This window comes from Oncorhynchus masou, chromosome 1 (assembly GCF_036934945.1).
Source record: "Oncorhynchus masou masou isolate Uvic2021 chromosome 1, UVic_Omas_1.1, whole genome shotgun sequence".
NCBI classification, from domain to species: Eukaryota; Metazoa; Chordata; class Actinopteri; order Salmoniformes; family Salmonidae; genus Oncorhynchus; species Oncorhynchus masou.
In genome coordinates, this window is record NC_088212.1 from 22,333,986 (window position 1) to 22,358,976 (window position 24,991).

The window sequence follows — 24,991 nt, forward strand, 5'->3', positions numbered from 1 at the left end:
GTTGAGGGCCAGGATAGAAGTAAGGTAATGTGGTATGGGGATTTTAATGCCCATGACACGCTCTGGGTGGGAAATGGATGGATGGAAATGGCCAAGTGATGAAAGATCTGGTGTGCCTGAATGATGGCAGAGAGACCAGGATTGATTTAGCCACAGGGAAGTAGTCTGCCTTGGACCTCACTCTGGTATCTAGTGCGATGGCAGGAATCTGTAAATGGAAGGAGTCAACAGTAGGGAGTGATCATTATCCCATAGCATGCACAGTAGCCCGGGGGGAGGAGATGTCAGTGGATGGAGTAGGCAGGTGGGTGTTTGGAAGGGCAAAGTGGGATCAGTTTCAGGAGCTGAGTGAGCAGGTGATGTCTTAGGTGGATATGCGAGTGGATGTGGATAGTATGAATAACTGGCTGAGAACAGCATTAGTTGGGGCAGCTACTGAGTCTATACCTAAGAGTTCAGGGAGGAGGAGGAAAGCAGTCCTATGGTGGACGGAGAAGTGACGGGCAATGTTTAGTAGTAGGAACAGGGCATTTAGAATACTGAAATGGACGCATAACTAATTTTTATTTTATTTAACTAGGCAAGTCACTTAAGAACGACAGATTTTGTACCTTGTCAGCTCGGGGGTTTGAACTCTCAACCTTCCGGTTACTAGTCCAGCGCTCTAACCACTAGGCTACAATGATGGCCTACCAGAAGGCAAAAGTCCTCCTGCAGGGACAGGGGCTGTGATTTTAAAAAATGTAATAAAATAAATATAGGAGAAACCACATATCACGACAAGAGAGACACCACAACACTACATGAAGAGAGACCTAAGACAACAACATAGCATGGTAGCAACACAACATGGCAGCGGCACAAAACATGGTACAAACATTATTGGGCACAAACAACAGCACAAAGGGCAAGAAGGTAGCGACAACAATACATCACGTGAAGAAGCAACAACTGTCCGTAAGAGTGTCCATGATTGAGTCTTTAACTAAAGAGATAAAAATGGTCCAGCTTGAGTGTTTTTTGCAGCTCGTTCCAGTCGCTAGGTGCAGAGAACTGAAAAGACCCAGGGATGTGTGTGCTTTGGGGACCTTTAACAGATTGTGACTGTCAGAACGGGTGTTGTATGTGGAGGATGAGGTCTGCAGTAGGTATCTCCGATAGGGGGGAGTGCGGCCTAAGAGGCATTTATAAATAAGCATCAACCAGTGGGTCTTGCGATGGGTATACAGAGATGACCAGTTTACAGAGGAGTATAGAGTGCAGTGATGTGTCCTATAAGGAGCATTGGTGGCATTTCTGATGGCCAAATAGTAAACATCAAGCTGCTTGAGAGTACCCTTACCTGCCGATCTATAAATTACGTCTCCATAATCTAGCATGGGTAGGATGGTCATCTGAATCAGGGTTAGTTTGGCAGCTGTGGTGAAAGAGGAGAGATTGCAATAGAGGAAACCAAGTCTAGATTTAACCTTAGTCTGCAGCTTTGATATGTGCTGAGAGAAGGACAGTGTACCATCTAGCCATACTCCCAAGTATTTGTATGAGGTGACTATCTCAAGCTCTAGACCCTAAGAGGTAGTAATAACACCGGTGGGGAGAGGGCACTCTTACCAAACCACATGACCTTTTGTTTTGGAGGTGTTCAGAACAAGGTTAAGGGCAGAGAAAGCTTGTTGGACGCTAAGAAAGCTTTATTTGTAGAGCGTTTAACACAAAATCCGGGGAGGGGCCAGCTGAGTATAAGACTATTATCTGCATATAAATGGATGAGAGCGCTTCCTACTGCTTGAGCTATGTTGTTGATGTAAATTGAGAAGAGCGTGGAGCTTAGGATTGAGCCTTGGGGTACTCCCTTGGTGACAGGCAGTGGCTGAGACAGCCTGCACTCTTTGAGAGAGGTAGTTAGCAAACCAGGCCAAAGACCCCTCAGAGACACCAATAATCCTTAGCCAGCCCACAAGAATGGAAATGTCTACCGTATCAAAAGCTTCTGCCAAGTCAATAAAAATAGCAGCACTACATTGCTTAGAATCAAGGGCAATGTTGACATCATTTAGTAGCTTTAAAGTTTCAGTGACACATCCATAACCTGAGCGGAACCACATTGCATACCCAAGAAAATACTATAGACATCAAGAAAGCCAGTCAGTTGATTATTGGCAAGTTTTTCCAACACTTTTGATTAACAGAGCAAAATAGAAATGGATCTATAACAGTTAGGATCAGCTTGATCTCCCCTTTAAATAAAGGACGCCCCATGGCTGCCTTCCAAGCAATGGGAACCTCCCCAGTGAGGAGAGAGGTAAAAAATGTCAGAGAGAGGCTTGGCAATGATAGGGGCAGCAACCTTAAAGAAGAAAGGCTCTAAACCATCTGAACCAGATGTTTTTTGTGGGTCAAGTTTAAGGAGCTCCTTTAGCACCTCGGACTGAGTGATCGCCTGCAGGGATACACTTTGAAGCAGGGTAGGGGAAAAAGAGGGAGGAGCATCGGGGATAGTCACATTAGAAGGGGTGGGAGATGAAATGTTGGATGGGCAAGGAGGCATGGCAGAGTCAAATAAGAATGCTGACCTAATGAAGTGGTGATTAAAGAGCTCAGCCATGTGCTCCTTGTCAGTAATAAACACATCATCAAAATTAAGGGATATGGGCAGCTGTGAGGAGGAGGGTTTATTCTCCAGGTCTTTAACGTTTCCAGAACTAATCGGGGTTAGACCCACAGAGAGAGAGTTGCTCCATAAAGTAACTAACTTTGGCCTTCCGGATAGCCTGAGTGGACTTATTTCTAATTTGCCTGAACAAGAGCCAGAAAGCCTGGAATTTTTGAGGTGGAGTAACTGCCAGATCACAGTCGAACCAAGGGCTGAACCTGTTTTTAATTCTCATTTTCTTTATGGACGCGTATTTGTTAACAATACCACTGAAAATATAAAAAAAGAAGGTCCAAGCATCTTCGACAGGGATCAAGCTGATTCTATACCAATTTACAGAGGCCAGATCATGAAGGCTCATTAAAGTTTTTTAGCAAGTGTCTATGACAAGTCAGGGCAGGTCGTTTCACTAAGCAGCCATTACGAACACAGGCTGTAAAACATTGATCACTAAGGTCATTACAGAAAACACCAGACTGATACCTATCAGGATTATTTGTAAAGATAACATCAAGGAGGGTAGCCTTTTCTGGATGTTTGTATGTCCCATTTGGAACAATGACAAGTAAAGAGCATAAAAATGGGTGTGATCACAAGCATTGTAACCTAACCACAGCAGCTTCACCCAGAAGATTCATCATTTTCTTGCCACCACATTTTGAACCGCAGAAGATTGAAGCTTCTGAATGGTTTAGCAGGGTCTGGGACCAAGACGATTGGATGCACGTTTTGTAAAAACACAAAAAAAACTATTACAATGGAGCAGGCAGCCACGGCAGACTAGAAAGGCAAGTTCAGATTTTTTCACCGGAAAAACCATGGTCGACAAACTCAACTCCCTTCCCAAAATGGCTGACCCTTTATACTGTTTTAAGTAGGTTCATCTTCATTCTAGTATTCTAATTCCTAATTCTTTGGGCAGACCATAAAGAATGATAGAGGTCTATAATGGCCAAAAGACAATTTTAGCATGGACTGTGCCATTGCCGGGCTTCAAACATTTTATTGTAGTCAACTGGGTGGGACTTCCAACTTCATTGGCTGTTCCTTCCTGGTGACCATTGGAGTCATGCCCAACCGGGTCATAAGGAGAGATCAGCCAATCATGAAGAAGAAAATTGACTACTTCAAATTGGAGATTGCTTCAATGGCGTTGCCCATGCTGTCACAGAGGCTGTAATGGCACAGATACAAAGATGAGTCCTCTGTCTATCTCTATAGGGCAGACTGACAATTTATTTTTAACTTTCAAATTGTACAAAAATATACGGAAGTTGAATTATACATTCAAAACGCATATTTAGCAAAGTACATAACCAAGCACACAGGTTTAAGAATTTTTAAAATACTTTATGTAAAATAAATTACAAACGTCAGAGGCTTCATACTGTACATTCAATTATATATCAGCTTGTATGTAAATCATGTAACTCCACCCAGAAAGTGGTAGCATGATCACAGCAAAGAAAATATGTTCAGTTTCAATGTCATTCCCACAAAATGTACAGTCATTACTGTGGCGGATGAATCAGAATTAGTTGGGTAACATAGATAATTAAGACGTCTTATCTGTCCTGTTACCAGGGTAGACGAGAAGCCCCTGACTGCAGTGCGCATTTCGGGGCCGGGCTCAATGTGGGCGGAGTCAAGCGCGTTTAACCTGAACCCTTCCCATCTCCAAGGTCACCCAAGTTGAGGTTCACGTCAAAAGTATTAACGTCAACGAAAGCGAATCTTAATCGAGCCTAACCTACATGGATAAAAATATAAACCATGGAAGTGAGACTGTCATTATGCATAATGTACTTTTGTAATATTAATGTTATACCAGTGCAGTGGTATATTTTTATATAACCAACTACCGCACCGATGTTAGCATAGCGTTTAATTAGCACCCATTTGCACTTGAGCTAGCTCAGTAGCAATTAGCACCCTTTTGCATGTGAGCTAGCTAATTGCTTACAATGAGGGAATCTTATTTGGACAAATTTGCCTACTTGAGCAGTAAGCCTAGGTTTACATGTACAGTTATGTAATCGATTTGATTGTTGATTTTCTGCGTTTCAATGTATGCCTTGTTGTGTTTGGCTGGCTCTAAATGTGTATCTTTGATGCCGACGGCCATTCCCTTAGTTACACCTAGAGAGTCTACACAGCCTACACATAGTATATACAATAATGAAATCACCTGGTCCCAACATGCATGGCAAGTCAAGAAAAGTAATTGTAACTTGTCCACACTGCAAACTGAAGTTAAATAAGAAAAACTTAAAAACACATTTACGAAGAAAGCATACACATTGCTTTGAAACAGTATCCAATGAAATATTTTTGTCATGTGAGTGCATTGATGTGAGAAATGGTGTGTTTGCAGTCAAAAATACATTTTCTGGTCCAGCAACACACATAAATGTTGTTTAAAATAGTTTGGCTAATTCAGTTCCAACTGTGTTGAAAACTGTTATGCATGCTGGAGTATTAAAAAGCTGTTGAATTGTACTTTTTCTTTACTTTCACTGTGTTCACGGAAACATTGCTCTGATCTTGTCCCCTGGACCCTGGAGGACTTTTGGTGTGGATGATGTTCAGGTTGGATATTCCTTTAAATGATTCCACTGAACTGTACCATTTGATTGTCATTCCTGTATTGAAAATGGTACCTTGTTCACACCACAGGATCTACCAAAGCAAGGTTTCTCAAACAACTGTGGGGTGTTTGTTGTGATGGTAAGATGCTATTCAGTATATTATATTAGTCCTATTTTCTGTTATAACATATGAAAAGTTATTAATATTTCTGTGCTTTCAGCAAGCAAAGCACACTATTGTTATTGCTCATACTTTTTCTTGTTTATTATTCCTGACACTTTTTGGGACCTATTTCCTACACTTTTTACACTACATACACAATTCATACATCAAACTCCTGCAGAGCTGGATGCTGATGTGATATGCTGTGACTTCTTGGGGGGGATGTCTTCTACATCCTGAAATATATTTAGGGGGGGGGGGGTTATCATTATTGTTGTTATCAAACTTAACAACCTACTTAACTTACAGTACACTCTGTACATTGCAATGGAAGCACAGTGTGATTTCACTGAGGTATGTATAAATTATGAAATTCTCATCACTAGTGGATATAATGTTTTTTTGGTAAACCCATTCAATTGTGTGATTTTCTTTTTCGAAGGAAAATACGCAGCAAATTAGGCGATGGTGGTGCCTAGTTCTGCAGAATGTTCCCATGCCGTAAGTCTTGAACATTAAAAAAACGGTTCATTTGCATCCTTAAAATCACTTGTTTCACTGTAGCCAGACTGACCTGAATATATTGAATGTATGTAATGTATGTCATTCACTCACCAAGGTCTGAAGAAGAGAGGTTAAAAGATCAAAAAAGGGGGCAAAAACAAAACGCTCTACAGGTAGGAGGTGTCATGATGAGTGGTATAGTCTTAAACCAATGTTTAAAGAATTCAACCCCCTCTCAAATGATGAGTGGTATAGTCTTAAACCAATGTTTAAAGACTTCAACCCCGACCCTCTCCAATATATTTCAGGATGATGTAGAAGATGTCCCCCCCCCCAAGAAGTCACAGCATGTCACATCAGTATACAGCTCTGCAGGATCAGGTACTAGGTAATAAGGCTATTAGCTAAATTAAGGTGCATTCTTGTACACACATCCCAAGAGGTTCCCTTACATTTGGCCGCCTTTCGTTCCAGTACTCTGCTGCCTGTGACTGGAACGAATTGCAAAAATCCCTGAAGTTGGAGACTTTTATCTCCCTCACCAACTTCAAACATGTGCTATCTGAGCAGCTAACCGATCGCTGCAGCTGTACATAGTCTATTGGTAAATAGCCCACCCATTTTCACCTACCTCATCCCCACACTGTTTTTATTTATTTACTTTTCTGCTCTTTTGCACACCAGTATCTCTACCTGTACATGACCATCTGATCATTTATCACTCCAGTGCTAATCTGCAAAATTGTAATTATTCGCCTACCTCCTCATGCCTTTTGCACACAATGTATATAGACTCCCCTTTTTTTCCTACTGTGTTATTGACTTGTTAATTGTTTACTCCATTTATATAATAATAATAATATAATTTACATTTCAACTCTGTGTTGTCTGTTCACACTGCTATGCTTTATCTTGGCCAACTCTGTGTTGTCTGTTCACACTGCTATGCTTTATCTTGCAAATGAGAACTTGTTCTCAACTAGCCTACCTGGTTAAATAAAGGTGAAATAAAAAAAATAAAAAAATTACTTAATGACCACAATCTGTTTTCTTTCTAGACGATACTGAAAACAAAATGCACGGCGAACTGGGAGCTGTAAACTGGGTATGTAGTCTACTGTGTTTAAGGCTGAAGGCATGATGCATGGCAAGATATAATAGTTGTGATAACTTGTTGAGTAGTTATAGATAAAACCCCTTTAGTAATAGGGGCTTTTGTTTGCATGGTGGTATTGTGAAAGTGGGGTGTAATTTGACTTGACCACCCAATGAGGCTCTACTCATATTTATTCTTCCTTTTTCTTCAAGGAAGCAGATGTTCTTCAAATTGACACCCTAGAGGCAGCAAGGTGGTGCGAACGACAAAACATTTAAAGCCACCGTTTACCTCCCAGGTGTAATTGGGATGGACGGGGAAGACCGCATTACAACCCTTAAAGAACTACGGTTGTATGATGGTCTGGATGAAGAGGAACGTATTATCCTCTAGGAACCATTCATGTTCCAGCTACAGAGAGATGATGAGATGTTATATGTGGAGGCAGTTGATGTTCTATGTGGAGGCAGTTGACAACAAGAAAATGACTGTCTGCCTCTTTTGAGGAGCAGGAGTGAAGCCATTTTTGAGGAGTGGTCAAACCGGGTTTTTGTCTGCTGTGTTAATTGTTTCAATTGTTAATTGTGTTGTTTAGTAAAGATGACGTAGAAGTCACCCAAGTCTCTGATCTCTGTACTGGAGCTGGTATAACTTCATGTACAAAGCACATTCAGGTTGTCAGTATGGTATATTCTGTCACCATTCTCATGTGGAGTAAATAGCAATATAAAGTAAATAGCAATATAAATCAGGATGGGTAGTAACTGTGTGTATATATATACTCAATTAAATAATATAATTACAAAGTTATGACATTTATCAGCACAATTTCAACAGTACATGACAAGTCTGTTGTTCCCTGCAACAATATCAGTAGCTGGCCTCAAATATAGGATGAAGCAAAAAGCGTTACAACACATATGTTGGTACCACTTTATATAATATTTCTTATGATCTTCAAAAATTAAATACGTTTGTATTCAGTGTGGGACTGTCAAAACTCAGACCGACCAACAAAAAAGTGGGCGGGGTCAAACGTCGAGCCCGGCCCCGAACTGCACGCTGCAGTCAGGGATACTTGGCGCAGACAAACATTCCAATTCAACGGGTCAGCACCTGACGTCATTCTCTTGGTAACAACGTGTGTTGTGGTTGCCGAGTTGTCATTTCATTTCATTGCAAATATGCCAAAAAAGAATGGAAAGAAAAGCGGAGATAAATCAACCAAAAAAGAGATCATTGGATTTGGAGACAAAACGTGTTTTGACGACGCATTGTCTGAAGGTGGAAAAGATTTCTACCGGTCGCAGATACGAGACTTGGAGGAACAATTGGAAAAGTGAGAGTTTTCATTGGGTGGTCCGCACAGATAATTTCTATTCATATTTAGGCTAATCTCTGATCCTCTGAATAAGAAATAATGTTGCGAGTCAACACGCACTGACACCATCAGATTATTGTTGGAACAATATAACCACATAATGACAAAATAGAACCCATTGCCGTTATGAAAACTGCGGTGCATGTGCGTAAAATTGGCAATCAAACACGAATCAGTTAGGACTAATGCAAATCATAAAAATATGTGTTATTTATAAAATACTGCACATTAACGGTTAAAACAAAATACACCATAATAATATGAAACTAAAGCACGAATATGAAACTAAACATTCCAATCAAGTTTCCATGACTGAATCCCACCATCATCCTATTTTCTCACCTCATATTTGCAGATATCAGCACAAATGTGATGAGTTGGAGGTGCAACAGAAGGACTTCTCCTCTCAGTATTTCACCGTTGAGAAGGAGAAGAAAGACATTGTGCTCTACCTGAAGCGCTCGCTGGCCCAGAAGGAGGATGAACTCACAGACTTGTTGGAGAGACTGGTGGGACTGCAGCAGGCCAAGGATGCTGAGAAGGACTCCTTTGAGCTGCAGCTCAGTCAACTTCGCCAAGAGTTCCAGGAGAACAAGGACAAGCTCACCTCGGAGAACATGGTCCTTGGTAAGATACTAAGAACCTCGACACCATAACATTCCATCCACATGATCCACCACCAGACTTTTATTTAAAACCAGCTCTAAAATATCTGATCAAACTTTGATCATTTACAGTTGAAGTTGGACGTTTACATACACCTTAGCCAAATACATTTAAACTCAGTTTTTCACAATTCCTGACATTTAATCCTAGTAAAAAATCCCTGTCCTAGGTAAATTAGGATCACCAATTTATTTTAAGAATGTGAAATGTCAGAATAATAGTAGAGAGAATGATTTATTTAATCTTTTATTTCTTTCATCACATTCCCACATTCCCACATTCCAAGTTTACATACACTCAATTAGTATTTGGTAGCATTGCCTTTAAATTGTTTAACTTGGGTCAAACGTTTCGGGTAGCTTCCCACAATAAGTTGGGTGAATTTTGGCCCATTCCTCCTGACAGAGCTGGTGTAACAGAATCAGGTTTGTAGGCCTCCTTGCTCACACACACTTTTTCAGTTCTGCCCACACATTTTCTATAGGATTGAGGTCAGGGCTTTGTGATGGCCACTCCAATACCTTGACTTTGTTGTCCTTAAGCCATTTTTCCACAACTTTGGAAGTATGCTTGGGGTCATTGTCCATTTGGAAGACCCATTTGCGACCAAGCTTTAACTTCCTGACTGATGTCTTGAGATGTTGCTACAATATATCCACATCATTTTCCATCCCTCATGATGCCATCTATTTTGTGAAGTGCACCAGTCTCTCCTGCAGCAAAGCACCCCCACAACATGATGCTGCCACCCCCGTGCTTCACGGTTGGGATGTTGTTCTTCGGCTTGCAAGCATCCCCCTTTTCCCTCCAAACATAACGATGGTCATTATGGCCAAACAGTTCTATTTTTGTTTCATTAGACCAGAGGACATTTCTCCAAAAAGTACAATCTTTGTCCCCATGTCCAGTTACAAACTGTAGTCTGGCTTTTTTATGGCGGTTTTGGAGCAGTGGCTTCTTCCTTGCTGAGTGGTCTTTCAGGCTATGTCGATATAGGACTCATTTTATTGTGGATATAGATACTTTTGTACCTGTTTCCTCCATCATCTTCACATGGTCCTTTGCTGTTGTTCTGGGATGGATTTGCACTTTTCGCACCAAAGTACGTTCATCTCTAGGAGACAGAAACCGTCTTCTTCCTGAGCGGTATGATGGCTGCGTGGTCCCATGGTGTTTATACTTGCGTACTATTGTTTGTACAGATGAACGTGGTACCTTCAGGTGTTTGGAAATTGCTCCCAAGGATGAACCAGACTTGTGGAGGTCTACCATTTTCTTTTTTTTGATTTTCCCATGATGTCAAGCAAAGAGGCAATGAGTTTGAAGGTAGGCCTTAAAATACATCCACAGGTACACCTCCAATTGACTCAAATTATGTCAATTAGCCTATCATACGTTTCTAAAGCCGTGACATCATTTTCTGGAATTTTCCAAGCTATTCAAAGACACAGTCAACTTAGTGGATGTAAACTTCTGACCCACTGGAATTGTGATACAGTTAATTATAAGTGAAATAATCTGTCCGTAAACAATTGTTGGAACAATTACTTGTATCATGCACAAAGTAGATGTCCTAACCGACTTGCCAAAACTGTAGTTTGTTAACAAGCAAATTTGTGGAGTGGATTGAAAAACAAGTTTTAATGACTCCAACCTAAGTGTATGTAAACTTCCGACTTCAACTGTAATTGTATTACTCCTATCTCCATCCCCATGCAGCGGGTAAGCTAGCAGCTCTCGAGGAGTTCCGTGTGCAAAAGGAGGAGCTGATGGCCCACTTGGAAGGCCTGGAGGAGCAGCTTGGGAAGCAGAGACAGGAGCACCACACAGTCATCTACAGCCTGGAGAGGAAGGCTGTGCTGGACAATGACAGGTCAATGCCATTATGTTAAGAAGCCATTTGTACACTGTATGATCTGGTCATGAGCTCCTGCTCATGCTGTCCTCCCTCCCTGCCCCCTCTAGACTAAAGAAGGAGATGCAGCAGCATGTGGCGGCGGTGGCAGCCGAGTTTCGGCGCGTGTCGGACAGGAAGATGCCAGAGACAACCATGAGGGCCATCCACGAGAATGTGTCTGTGACGGCCCAGCTTAGTCAGCTGTCAGACAAGAGCAAGCAGCTGCTGGAGGAGAACGAGGATCTGAGGGATAAAGAGAAGCATATCCGCAGAGAGATGGAGGTCCTGGAGCCCTTGTTCAACAAGATGACCCGTAAGAGCCTCAGCAACCAGAAGGTACTGTGGAGGGATAAGGGGTGAGAGCGATGATTGTCATGATTGTCAGCTTGTATGATTTTGGTGTATCAACACCTCCACATGTTAATGACAGGACCTGTCTGAAGCCTGATTTGATTGCTGACAGGTTATCCTGCTCTTCCTCTCTGCTCCTCTTCTCTTTTCATCAGGTGATCCATCAGCTCACAGAGAAGTGTAAGCAGATGCAGGCTGAGCTGGAGGAGTATGCTAGGGCTCAAGAGGAGCATCAACAACTGCAGAAGGATCATGTTGTACTGCTGGCAGAGATGCATGCCCTAAGGTCTGATGTTTCCATTCAGAATTCAAAACTACTCCAGAGTTCCTGTTTTGTACATCAGGGGTCCACAATTCTGGTCCTGGTAAACCGCAGTGTCTGCTGGTTTTGTTCCTTGTCATTCAGTAACTGTTCTCTGAGCAGTCCGTGTAATTTACTGATTATTGCCTTGGAGAAACCAAAACCAGCAGGACTGCGGCCCTGTACATGATTTAATTAGTATTTTGCCTGGCTAACTGACATTAATGTGTAACAATGATACAGTATATCTTATTCATGTCAGACAAAGAAATAATAATTCATTCAGCCTGTGACTGTGACATTTAAATGTCAGGTGCTCCCCTAGTCAGTTTATTGTTACACGAAGGCCTCAAATGCCAGCGACGAGTGAGAGATATGTTCAATTAACAGTCAAACTAATTTTCACAAAATCTATTGAATTTCAATGGAACTGCATGCATGGAACTTCCTGAAAAGTATGATTCCTGTCTTTTGTTTTTAACCCAATTGATATTGAAGAACTGAATTAGTAATTAACTCCAACCTTCTGGTTTGTTCCTACAGGCAGGTGCAGGCCTCTCTGTTGGAGGAGACAGGGAGGAACTGTGCTGAGGCAAACAGGCTGGGGAGAGCGCTGGAGGAGGAGAGGGACGTGAGAGGACAACTGGAGGCCATCCTACAGGCGGCTGCATTCGCCCTGAAACAGGCCCTCATGGTAAAGAAGTGCTAGGAATCAAAATCATAGCAGTGTAAACCAAAGGCGGTCGGTGCCATTTAACACGAGCCTCCTATGTTTTGTATTGAAGTCAATGTACCCAGAGGAGGACTGAAACTAGGTGTTCTCCGGCTTCACCATGGTGCTGTCCTACAGAGTGCTGCTGAGGCTACTATAGACCTTCATTACAAAACAGTGTGTTTTAATCAATTATTTGGTGTCATGTGTGACAAGATGGCGGCAGAGAACAAGGCTGACGTTTTACGTATTCCTAACCAGTTGTGTTTTTTTGTTTGTTTCTTAGCGTTGTTTGTAACTTATTTTGTACATAATGTTGCTGCTACCATCTCTTATGACCGAAAATAACTTCTGGACATCAGAACTGTGATTACTCACCACGGACTGGCAGAATCCTTTAATTAATTTAACAAGTCCGAGGAGCCCGACGTGAATGATATACTGCTTTCCCGGGAACAGGCCCAGATCCCTGTCATTTGCGTGAAGAGAAGGCGGAGAAAAAGGGGCCAGAGGCCAGGCTGCCTTCTGAGAAGTGGTAGGCGATCGAATAAACCCCCACTTCCTTCCATTCTGCTAGCAAATGTGCAATCTTTGGAAAATAAAATTTGATGACCTACGCAGAAGATTAAACTATCAATGGGACATTCAAAACTGTGATATCTTATGCTTCACGGAGTCGTGGCTGAACAACGACATTATCAACATACAGCTGGCTAGTTATGCGCTGTATCGGCAGGACAGAACAGCGGCGTCTGGTAAGACAAGGGGCATCGGACTATGTCTTTTTGTAAATAACAGCTGGTGTACGATATCTAAGGAAGTGTTGAAGTAGAGTATCTCATGATAAGCTGTAGACCACACTATCTAACTAGAGAGTTTTCATTTGTATTTTTTGTAGCTGTCTACATACCACCACAGACTGATGCTAGCACTAAGACTGCACCGAATGAGCTGTATTCCGCCAAGCAAACAGGAAAACACTCACCCAGAGGCGGCACACCTAGTAGCCGGGGGCTTTAATGCAGGGAAACTTAAATCTGTCTTACCAAATTTCTATCAGCATGTTAAATGGGCAACCAGAGGGAAAACAACTCTGGACCACTTTTACTCCACACACAGAGATGCATACAAAGCTCTCCCTCACCCTCCATTTGGTTTATCTGACCATATTCTATCCTCCTGATTCTTGCTTACAAGCAAAAATTAAAGCAGGAAGCACCAGTGACTCAATCAATAAAAAAGTGGTCAGATGAAGCAGATTAAAGCTACAGGACTGTTTTGCTAGGATAGACTGGAATATGTTCTGGGATTCCTCCAATGGCATTGAGGAGTACACCACATCAGTCATTTGCTTCATCAATAAGTGCATCGATGACGTCGTCCCCACAGTGACCGTACCCCCAACCAGAAGCCATGGATTACAGGCAACATCCGCACTGAGCTTAAGGCTAGAGCTGCCGCTTTCAAGGAGCGGGACTCTAACCCGGAAGCTGATAAGAAATCCCGCTATCCCTTCCAACGAACCATCAAACAAGCAAAGTGTCAATACAGGACTAAGATCAAACCTTACTACACTGGCTCTGACGCTTGTTGGATGTGTCAGGGCTTGCAAACTATTACAGACTACAAAGGGAAGCACAGCCGAGAGCTGCCCAGTGACACCAGCCTACCAGATGAGCTAAACTACTTCTATGCTCGATTCGAGGCAAATAACACTGAAACGTGCATGAGAGCACCAGCTGTTCCAGAAGACTGTGTGATCACGCCCCCCTGCCCCAGCCGATGTAAACCTTTAAACAGGTCAACATTCACAAGGCCGCAGGGCTAGACGGATTACCAGGACGTGTACTGTGCGAGCATGCGCTGTCCAACTGGCAAGTGTCTTCACTGACAATTTCAACCTCTCCCTGTCCGGGTCTGTAATACCAACATGTTTTAAGCAGACCAGCATAGTCCCTGTGCCCAAGAACACTATGGTAACCTGCTAAATGACTACCGATCCGTAGCACTCAAGTCTGTAGCCATGAAGTGCTTTGAAAGGCTGGTCATTGCTCACATCAACACCATTATCTCAGAAACTCTAGACCCACTCTAATTTGCATACCATCCTGACAGGTCCACAGATTATGCAATCTCTATTTCACTCCACACTGCCCTTTCCCATTTGGACAAAAGGAACATCTATGATCAAGACAAAGGAGATGATTGTGGACTACAGGAAAAAGAAGACCGAGCACAGCCCCATTCTCATCGACGGGGCTGTAGTGGAGCAGGTTGAGAGCTTGAAGGTCCTTGGTGTCCACATCACCAACAAACTAACATGGTCCAAGCACACCAAGACAGTCATGAGGAGGGCATGACAAAACCTATTCCCCCTCAGGAGACTGAAATGATTTGGCATGGGTCCTCAGATCCTCAAAAGGTTTTACAGCTGCACCATCAAGAGCATCCTGACTAGCTGCATCACTGCCTGGCATAGAAACTGCTCGGCCTCCGACCGCAATGCACGACAGAGGATAGTGCGTACGGCCCAGTACATCACTGGGGCCAAGCTTCCTGCCATCCAGGACCTCTATACCAGGCGGTGTCAGAGGAAGGCCCTAAAAATTGTCAGACTCCAGCCACCCTAGTCATAGACTGTTCTCTCTGCTACTGCATAGCAAGCGGTACCGGAGCGCCAAGTCTAGGTCCAAGAGGCTTCTAAACAGCTTCATCTGATCATCTGGTCATCTGTTCATCTGATCAAATGGCTACCCAGACTATTTGCATTGCCCCTCCCCCTTTTACACCGCTGATACTCTCTGTTGTTATCATCTATGCATAATCCATTTAATAACTCTACCTACATGTACATATTACCTCAACTAACCGGTGCCCCCGCACATTGACTCTGTACCGGTACCCCCCTCTGTATATAGTCTCGCTATTGTTATTTTACTGCTGCTCTTTAATTACTTGTTACTTTTATTTCTTATTCTTATTCATATTTTTTTAAACTGTATTGTTGGTTAGGGGCTCGTAAGTAAGCATTTCCCTGTAAGGTCTACACCTGTTGTATTTGGCGCATGGGACTAATACGATTTGATCTAAAAAGGACTTAACTTATTTTTTCAATTGAGATTTTTTTTAAATTCACTGAGGATGGTTCTCTCCTTCCTCCACTGGTGTAAACATTGCATGCGTGTAGATAGTCTTCTATGTATTATAAACTGTTTCCTGAAGCAATTATTACATTGTAGTTATGAGTCAGAATTTTGTTACTTTAGTTATAAACACGTGTGTAAAATGTTTCCACATTGAGATGAGTAATTAACACTTGTGGTTAGATTTACCTCGCATTTGCTCAACAGTTGGAAATGTCACATTGCGATTAGTAGCACTAACGTAACTCCTTCGCCTATCCTAACAGGAGGTGCCTAAAGAGGAGGACTCTGAGGTGAAGACTCTGGTCCGGAGGAACCAAATGATGCAGAAGCTGTTGGCTGTGTTGGACAGTGCTGCTCGGTTGGGGAAAGGGCCTGCCATGAAGGACTTTATCCCAGAGGGAGACTCCCTCCACGAGCCCAAGACCGGCCCTGGCCCAGGAAGGTACTGGAGGCTGCCTACATACTGCCTTCCTCTCATCTAATGCTAGTGTAGCAGATGTGAGCTAGTGCACTAGTAACCATTGTGCAGGTTTACTCTGTACATTAGCACAGTCTTGGAGAAAGCTGTCAATACAGAACTACGGCAACATAATTATTCCATAACAATTACTGTTTATTTTTTATGTTGCAAGAGTTAGTACATTGTTGCCATATGGTATGATTATCAAGAAGCTCAAGATTCACTACATGGTCAACATCATCCAACATCTCATTCCAAAATAATGGCCATTAATATGGAGTTGGTCCCCACTTTGCTACTACAACAGCCTCCACTCTTCTGGGAAGGCTTTCCACTAGATGTTGGAACATTGCTGCGGGGACTTGCTTCCATTCAGCCACAAGAACATTAGTGAGGTTGGGCACAGATGTTAGGCTCGCAGTCGGAACTCCAATTCATCCCTAAGGTGTTCGATTCGATGGGGTTTAGGTCAGGACTCTGTGCAGGCCAGTCAAGTTTTTGCACACCGATCTCGACAAACCATTTCTGTATGGAGCCCGCTTGTCCACTGGGGCATTGTCATGATGAAATAGGAAAGGGCCTTCCTCAAACTATTGCCACAAAGCACAGAATAGTCTAGAATGTCATTGTATGATGGCGTTAAGATTTCCCTTCAATGGAACTAAAGGTCCCAAACCATGAAAATCAACCCATTATTCCTCCTCCCCCAATCTTTACATTTGGCATTATGCATTCGGGTAGGTAGTGTTCTCCTGGCATCTGCCAAACCCAGATTTGTCCATCGGTCTGCCAGATGGTGAAGCGCGATTCATCACTCCAGAGAATGCGTTTCCACTGCTCCAGAATCCATTGTCGGCATGCTTTACACCACTCCAGCCGATGTTTGTCATTGCACATGGTGATCGTAGGCTTGTGTCCAGCTGCTCGGCTATGGAAACCCATTTCATGAAGCTCCCGACGAACAGTTCTTGTGCTGGTGTTGCTTCCAGAGGCAGTTTGGAACTCGGTAGTGAGTGTTGCAACCGAGTACAGACAATTTTAAGCGGTCCGCGCTTCAGCAGTCCTGTTCTGTGAGCTTATGTGGCCTACCACTTCGCGACTGAGCTATTGTTGTGCCTAGACATTTCCACTTCACAGTAACAGCAGTTAGTGTTGACCAGGGCAGCTCTAGCAGGGCAGAAATTTGTTGAACTGACTTGTTGGAAAGATGGCATCCTATGACGGTACCACATTGAAAGTCACTGAGCTCTTCAGTAAGGCCATGCAACTGCCAATTTTTGTCTATGGAGATTGCATGGCATGTGCTTGATTTTATACACCTGTCAGCAACGGTTGTGGCTAAAATAGCCAAATCCACCAATTTTGAAAAAGTGTCCACATACTTTTGTATATATAGTGTATTTCTCTAGCTCACTATGTTTCTTAAATGACATGCATACTTGTCTCCTACACCCTCCTCCAGATCATCAGGGCTTCTTGGTCCTCTTCTCAAGGACACCACCCAGCTGTCTCACTTCAAGACAGGAGACCTGGGCCTCGTACCGCGACGGACACACAACTACAACAACATCCTGTCCAAGATGGGACCCCTCTCCAAGAGCACCCGCCTTCAACTGCACAGGTGATTGAGCTGCATTTTATGCTTGCCAAAAATACTCTTAGATTAGGAAATGCAATGTCATCAGTGTATATATTAATATATATTGTAACTTAGTTACAGTAGATAATGTTTTTATTGTGGGGAATGTTTTTATTTAATTCAATGATCAGAGGGATGTTTTATGTTAAGTGGATTTTTATTTGTGTCAATGTATTGGTGACCGTAGCGCCTCTGTTTGTCAGGAAAGTCTCACCACCCCAGAAGAGGACCAGCCCATCCAAACCCTCTGGTCCAGAGAGCTTGGCTCCTCCACTCAGGGACCCTCCCAGAGGGAGCCTGCTTTCCCCCCACAGGCCCTCTCCAACCAGGGGCAGCGCCGCTGAACCCATCCTCAGATAGGCAGGACTGGGACTGGGATTTAAACCCCTTTCAATGGGACATTTCAACAAAAAATAAATGTTGCTACATGGTTATGCTCACTTTTTGGAATGACATGACTAATTCTGTTTCTTTTCCAGCCACTAGGTGGCAGGAGCAACTCTTAGAATATGTTGTACTGAAGCAGACAAAGACCAGACACTATAATTTTATCTCTAGAAATCTAATAAAGGCTCTGTTATTTTGTGTTATGATTTAGGTCAAATTTATTTGGAGACTAAAATCAAACAATAAACATTAGACATGTATACTCAAAATAATAAATGTGATACTGTAACAAAGCCAATTGTCCATCTACTAAATCCAGTATGTAGTTCATGAAGTAATAAACAGAGGAAAATACTTGTAAAATGCTGATCTTTATAAGGCTGATTTTACAAGGTTCATTGGTTGTTATGAGGACAGAATGTGGGCTGTTGTACTGTACATCTTTTACATGAAGTGAAGTCTGGTGTTTGACATTGTCAAAGTCTCTATAATGCAAATCAACACAAAGTCTATGAGGACATCTGGTTTATCAAATTAAAATGGGCCCATCACTGCATTACCATCTGCCTTGTGAGATGTAAGCTTGTTAATTTATTAGGGTTACATTTTCACTTGTTCAGACGAATAAAAGCTGTCATTGCACACCATGTACACTATACCTATCAAATCATTTTTAGACCTTCACAAGTTCCAAGGGTGTTAGAAACATGTGATCATAGAGAGGATATTCCCCATGGAATATATATTTTAATAATGAGACAATGGCAATCTCACAGACCTTTATTGTAGAGCTGACATGACGTCTTGATTTTATGCATTGACGTATTGATTAAATCCTGATGTTCTTGTTCTCTAAACTCTTTGTCTTTGTATCCCTTTCTGATGGAGGCAACATTTTTTTAAGTGACTCTATGGGACCCCAGGCACAATGGTGCTTGTGTTTCAACAGCAGCAATGTTTACATCTTTGTCATATGAAAGCTCTGTGACTAGATGCATGTGAATAAGGGAATGTGGATGAGGACATTTCTTAGATATCTTTTTGTGAGCTCATTGCAAACATTTTGGGACTACTACCCTGTAAATGTTCAGCTGTATCGTATCTATTTTTCATAATTCAACGTGCTTTCATGATGTCTTTACCTGTCAAAGCTAGTTAAAAATATCTCTCCCTAAATGAATCAGTGTCTCATTTGTAGGGACATATAATTTGATGGGTCATGAGAAGACATCACAGGCAGTAGCTCTTTTTAATTGGTGTGATTTATCACCTTCCTCTGCAGTAATTCCCAGGTGAACATACCTGTCTTCTCAGCCCTGATAAAATGATTTATTTCTTGGGCCAGTGAGGTTTTGAGAATGTAGATCTTTCCTTGCTAGATCCACACAATGTTTTGTCCCAGGCCGGGCTATTAAAATGGTTCCTGTCTCATTTTGCTGCTTGGAACCACCTCGGTGCAGCTAGAGCTTAAAGGAAAACAAAAGGTTTGTATGAGTTGACCAATGTCCTCTTTTATTTCCCTTCAACAGCAGACAGATGGACCTCTCAGTTCCTTTTCAAAGGCAGTCCGGCTGCATCTGAAATGGCATCCTATTCCCTATGTAGTGCACCACTTTTGTGCACATAGGGAATAGGTTGTGGGCCTTGGTCAAATGTAGTGCATTAAAAAAGGTAACAGGGTTCCATTTCAGACTCAGAGCTATCAGAAGCTGTTATCACATCACGTTTTGAAGTGTTGCTGCCTTATTTTTAAAACAGATTGGTAAGCTACACCAAACTACACCAAACCAAGCTCAAAACACCAAACTACACCAAACTACACCAAGCTACACCAAACTACACCAAACCAAGCTCAAAACACCAAACTACACCAAGCTACACCAAACTACACCAAACTACACCAAGCTACACCAAACTACACCAAACTACACCAAGCTACACCAAACTACACCAAACTACACCAAACTACACCAAGCTACACCAAGCTACACCAAGCTACACCAAACTACACCAAGCTACACCAAGCTACACCAAACTACACCAAACTACACCAAGCTACACCAAGCTACACCAAGCTACACCAAACTCGAAGTCTTCCTGATTACAGTCTGGAAAGGCTCCTTTATGCTGTAGGCACAATGCATTGATAATGAAGGGAGCTGTGTTTTTTCTGATTGAGCGAGAAAGACAGGAGAACCAAACACCCACATGGACAGCCACACAGCCCCTGAGTGCCGCCCCCTTCCAAAACAACTGTTGAATTTTCAAATCTAAACAATGAGATGTCTCAACCCCAGGAAAAAAAAAACGTTGAGAGAACCAATCAAAGCTCAAGACAATTTCTGTGTGAATATTGCACCAACAATGCTCTCCTGTCCATACCAGTGTGTAACAGCACTCCCTTGCTGTGTACCATGTGAGTCGCATCAGCCAGGCTAACCCAGTGTAGGATGCACTCAGAAAAAGGCTTACAAACGGGTTCTTCGACTGTTCCCAATAGGAGGACGATTTGGGTTTCATGTAGAACCCTCTGTAGAAAGGGTTCTTCAAAGGGTTATCCCATGGGGACAGCCGAAGAACCTTTTTAGGTTCTAGATAGCACCTTTTTTTCTTAGTGTGGGCATCTATACTAGTTGCATGAGTGGCAACTGAACTGCAGTCTACTGAGACTGAGGCATTGGCATAGCAATCAAGTGCATGGTTATTTTTATACAGTGCTCTCCTGCCATGCTTCAATTATGTATGTGTTCAGTATCGATGATACTTCAATTATGTATGTGTTCAGTATCGATGATACTTCAATGATGCATGAGTTCAGTACAGGTTTTGATTGAATGGATCAGGGATCTCTCATAGTCTTCACTCCTCATTCATACATTTTTCAATGGCTAGTGCGTTAGGTCAGTGCAAGGTGTTTGTAGCATCAGGGTTGTGAGTTCAAAGCTCTCATTGGCCACTTATGCTGAATATATGTGTCACTGTCAGTGTTGACAGTACTGTAATTTGCTTTGGATAAAAGTGTCCATAATGATATTATTATCATATTATTGTCAGCTGAACAGCAGTGAGGTGTGTTAGCCATCCATCCTCTTTCTCTCCCTATAGCTGCAGTCATTTCCTCTTGACCTTGAATGCCCATGAATCAGCAGAGTAGTTGTGAACATGCAGCAGCCCATCAATTATTTATACCCAGATCTAATTCAGGACTTCATGTGGTTTTCCTTTGCTTTGGGGCCAGGATCCATCTCTCTTGGGGTTGAGTAAAGTAAAAAGAAACAAATCTGTATGACTGCTCCAGCTTGCTTCAGAGTAAACATGGAGGAAAAAGGGATTTTTTTGGAGGAATGTATTTTATTAGATTTGTTTTTTATCTCCAATTCACATACAAATCTGTTTTAAATACTCAAGTTAATTCGAAACACTGAGATGACCTCAATATACTGGGAACCGCGATATCATTCCCATCCCCTCCCTTCCACATCAACATGCTTCCTCCTTCTGTATCACATATTACAGCTCTTAATGTTACATGTAATGTGCTCACTGGCCTGGTAGCAGCCCCCCCCCCTCTCCCAATGCAGTTGATGCCCTGTCACCACTCCAGTAGCAATCCCCTGTTGATTTAGCAGACTGATCTGCTTTGTTCCCTCTCTCTGTCCTGATCCCCTGATAGGAACTCACAGCAGAGGTGAAAGGTCAAGCTGCTGTGCAGGTATCTGGGAAGGAAAGACCAGGAGAAATTCTACAGTGGGTTGGATTGAAAAATAATTAAATAGGATGACAGTGAAGATGACACTGATAAAGAGAGAATGAGCGAAATGTTTGTGTCAGAGAGAAAAAACAGAATGGGGGTAGAGAGAGGGAGAGATGGAGAGGAAGAGAGCGAGGCAGCAAGAAAGAGAGGCAGCGAGAGAGAGAGGAAGAGAGAGAGAGAGAGAGAGGGAGAGAGGCAGAGGGAGGAATAAAGCTAGGCTAATCTCTAACATCTGGATGGGCTGTTCAGTGTTGTTGTTATTAGATGTGTCACAGAGTTTCTAAACCCAGAGGCGCAACATTGCGAGACATCCGGGATCGCTTGCGAAGCAGACCAAACAGCAGGCCGGGGTTTGGGGTTTGAGAAGTCAATGAGAGAAGTGACGTCTAGTTCAACGTCTAGTTTTGATTTACATTTGGTTGAGTTGTCAACTAATGTGAATTCAATGTTAAATCAACAAAACATTTCAGCATGTCATTGGATTTAGGTTTATGGATGACGTTTTTAAAATCCAATCACTTTTCCACGTAGATTCAATGAAATGAAGTGGAAACAATGTTGATTCATCCAGTTTTTGCAGTCATTTTTCTCAAAATCTAAAAGCACAACCAAGATTCAAATCAATGTATTAAGTACAGAGTAAAAATAACTTGATGCTGGATAATGAACAATGCCGAAATAGCCAAAACAAACTTCCAGAAGTAGTCACTCTCATGTACTGAATATTCTTCTTTCTTCAGTTTTAAAGCTAATTTTCTTGCAATTCTATACATTTTGCAATGTCTAATGTGTATTCATGTGATATTTGAGTGACTCAAACATGGGTCTATGGGCTAAAAAACCTACCTAAAAAATGCTAGCTGACGAGCTAGTTGATCTGGACATTTCTGACAAGTTATGAATAGCTCTCTAAGGTGTGGAACGACTGACATGAAAAGACAAAAACTGATGATGCACTACCCAATTTCGAAATTGCACTTTGTGCATTCTACTCTTACAACTTTCAAGAGTAAGTTGAAAGCCGTTATGAGTTCCCTCCTGCCGACCCAAACACCCCCTAGCCCCTAGTGCAGGCGACTGCCGACTGACTGTTCTACAAATCACCTTGCATCATAAATAGCTCCTCAATAATATTTGTAAATCAGTCAATTTACCCATGATACATCACCCTTTTGATGATCTCGAACACGGCCAATGACATCACATGATTAGTTGGACTAGACACACGTTTCATACCTGTTTATACCTGAGTTTTCATTTATCTTTTGATAGAGGAATATGTCATGTAAATGAACTACATACAGACAATAATTTTAAGAGCTTGGAGATACTGCTGCTATTGACTTCAACAGAAATCTTGACAGCTACGATAAAGCCACACAGTATCAGCCAGGTATGTCTGCAGAAACACTCGGTGCTGGTGTGTGAAATCACACACTACAGGATAAGATGAAACACATTGCACTTCTATATACTTTCTTTTTCAACTCATTTTGTAAGTGTTGAAAATAGCTGTTCCTTGTCTACTATCCTACAGAACACTCAGATGGTCGTATACGGTTCCTATAATTGCAGTGTTTAGCATTGAAAGATTCAATCATAGGAGTTATTATTTTTCGGACATCGTTGTATACACGCCACATTCCATAACCTGTAGATATGAAGGTGTAATGTTACTTGATTAATACCAGAGAAACAACTACCTGTGTATCTAAGCACTGCAGTGTGTCCTGTCTATACGCATTGTCAAACCCCTGCATGTTTGCTGATCTTGTTCTGCAGTGCAATGGCTGTCTCACCTTGAGGTACACCTGCTGCTGTCTGACGCAGGTTGAGAACACGTCATACTGCCTCCAGCCGAGCCTTCTGCTGATGGAGCTGTACCACAAGCAATCTCACAGCACTGAAACGAGACCGTTCTATAGCACAGTACAGTACTATCATATGAAACAAGATACTATTGTAATATGACAATTGAAAACCATAACGTCAAGCACAGTGAATCAAACAGTCATGGGCATTCAGTGTATGAATGATCCGACACGGGAGATCAAGCAAAGAGCAAACTATTGATCTTGATGATATTGCAGGCTAATAGTCAACATCACCAATGTGTGTGTGTGTGTGTGTGTGTGTGTGTGTGTGTGTGTGTGTGTGTGTGTGTGTGTGTGTGTGTGTCTGTGTGTTTGGAGGTGATGCACACAGGGCTTAAATTATCAGCTGTCAGAGTGAGGCCAATAACTCATTCTCATAATCAGAGTGTATGTGAAAGGAGTGTGCAAGAGACTCTCAGCTGAAACTATATACTAATGGATGTTATTTAACAAACTGTGTAATTATGCATGTAACATGTCTATTATATCCACCCCTGACATTTTCCTACCATTGAGGTTTGACATTATGTCCTGGTCTTTTTGTGCAGGGGTGGATGTAATTATTGTGCTGATTGACTTTGTTTTTAAGTAACACTGGTTAATTCCATGCCGTTTCTGTAGGCCTAGCCTATGTTTTATTGGCTTGTTCGAGGTTGTGAATAATTCCCACTGTGAAATGTTGGGACAAAAAGCAAGCACCCACTACTTATTTTCAGTCATATTCATTCTCACACAATCATATAGGCCTAGTCCAATTCTCCAAGGCATAATTTGCTTACCAAATGCAGTCATATGTCTTGCGTTTTAGCGCTGAACAACCATAACGCGCGTGCGCAACTATTCCGCTCTTCGTTGCTGCCACGGTCAGTGAGTGCGCTTGACACGGTTGTGACCAAGAAACAAGCGTGTGCTGTCGGGTGCTGAATCCACGCTGTCCCAAACCGAGATGAAAACGGAGTTGGTTGCGCAAACACGAAGTCCTAGCAGTAAAAAGCTACCATTGAAATATTTGGGATGTGTTGCCTTGGTTTGGTTCAAGAACTGTAACTATGTAAGTATTTACTCAATGCCAAATTTTGCTTGAAATAGCGCCGGCAAGGATGCATATCCTGCTGCACTGTTGGTCAGCGGTGCTGCTAGCAATTTAACAAGGCAGCATGCAAATTCCGAACGTTTTCTGAACATGATAGGTGGCTTCTTGTTATTTCCCCCTTTATATGACATGCACTCTTCTGGATGTTTTTATTTTCCAGTGACTTTCAGTGATCTAATCATTGATGTCTGTCAAGGTAGGAAGCCATGCCATTTGGCTAGCTAGTTAACGTAATATCACAATTCAAAAGGATTGTCAGAAACAAATTGAAAAGAGGACGAAATTAACTTTTATGTTGGTTCGAGTTTTGTATATTTATATTTTCA

The 24,991-nt window shown here is 42.2% G+C and overlaps 1 protein-coding gene and 1 long non-coding RNA gene across 2 annotated transcripts; both read left to right on the top strand.

Moving 5' to 3' along the window:
- Positions 1-5,113: 5,113 nt before the first annotated feature.
- Positions 5,114-7,720, top strand: LOC135548378 (uncharacterized). Its single transcript, XR_010456820.1, has 4 exons — positions 5,114-5,242; positions 5,330-5,380; positions 6,967-7,013; positions 7,217-7,720. It is a non-coding gene; the product is annotated as an uncharacterized LOC135548378 (long non-coding RNA).
- Positions 7,721-8,188: 468 nt separating this feature from the next.
- Positions 8,189-18,987, top strand: LOC135548414 (cilia- and flagella-associated protein 157-like). Its single transcript, XM_064978040.1, has 9 exons — positions 8,189-8,343; positions 8,741-9,012; positions 10,771-10,924; positions 11,017-11,284; positions 11,455-11,585; positions 12,144-12,294; positions 15,722-15,900; positions 17,381-17,539; positions 17,761-18,987. Exons 1-9 carry the CDS (start codon positions 8,189-8,191, stop codon positions 17,915-17,917), a joined length of 1,626 nt encoding a protein of 541 aa, XP_064834112.1. The 3' UTR covers positions 17,918-18,987.
- The last annotated feature ends 6,004 nt before the right edge of the window (positions 18,988-24,991 follow it).

Coding starts and splice junctions, on each gene's coding strand:
- LOC135548414 (XM_064978040.1), top strand. CDS start 8,189: ATGCCAAAAAAGAATGGAAAGAAAAGCGGAGATAAATCAACCAAAAAA. Junction 10,925..11,016: donor GCTGTGCTGGACAATGACAG/GTCAATGCCATT, acceptor TGCCCCCTCTAG/ACTAAAGAAGGAGATGCAGC. Junction 15,901..17,380: donor ACCGGCCCTGGCCCAGGAAG/GTACTGGAGGCT, acceptor ACCCTCCTCCAG/ATCATCAGGGCTTCTTGGTC.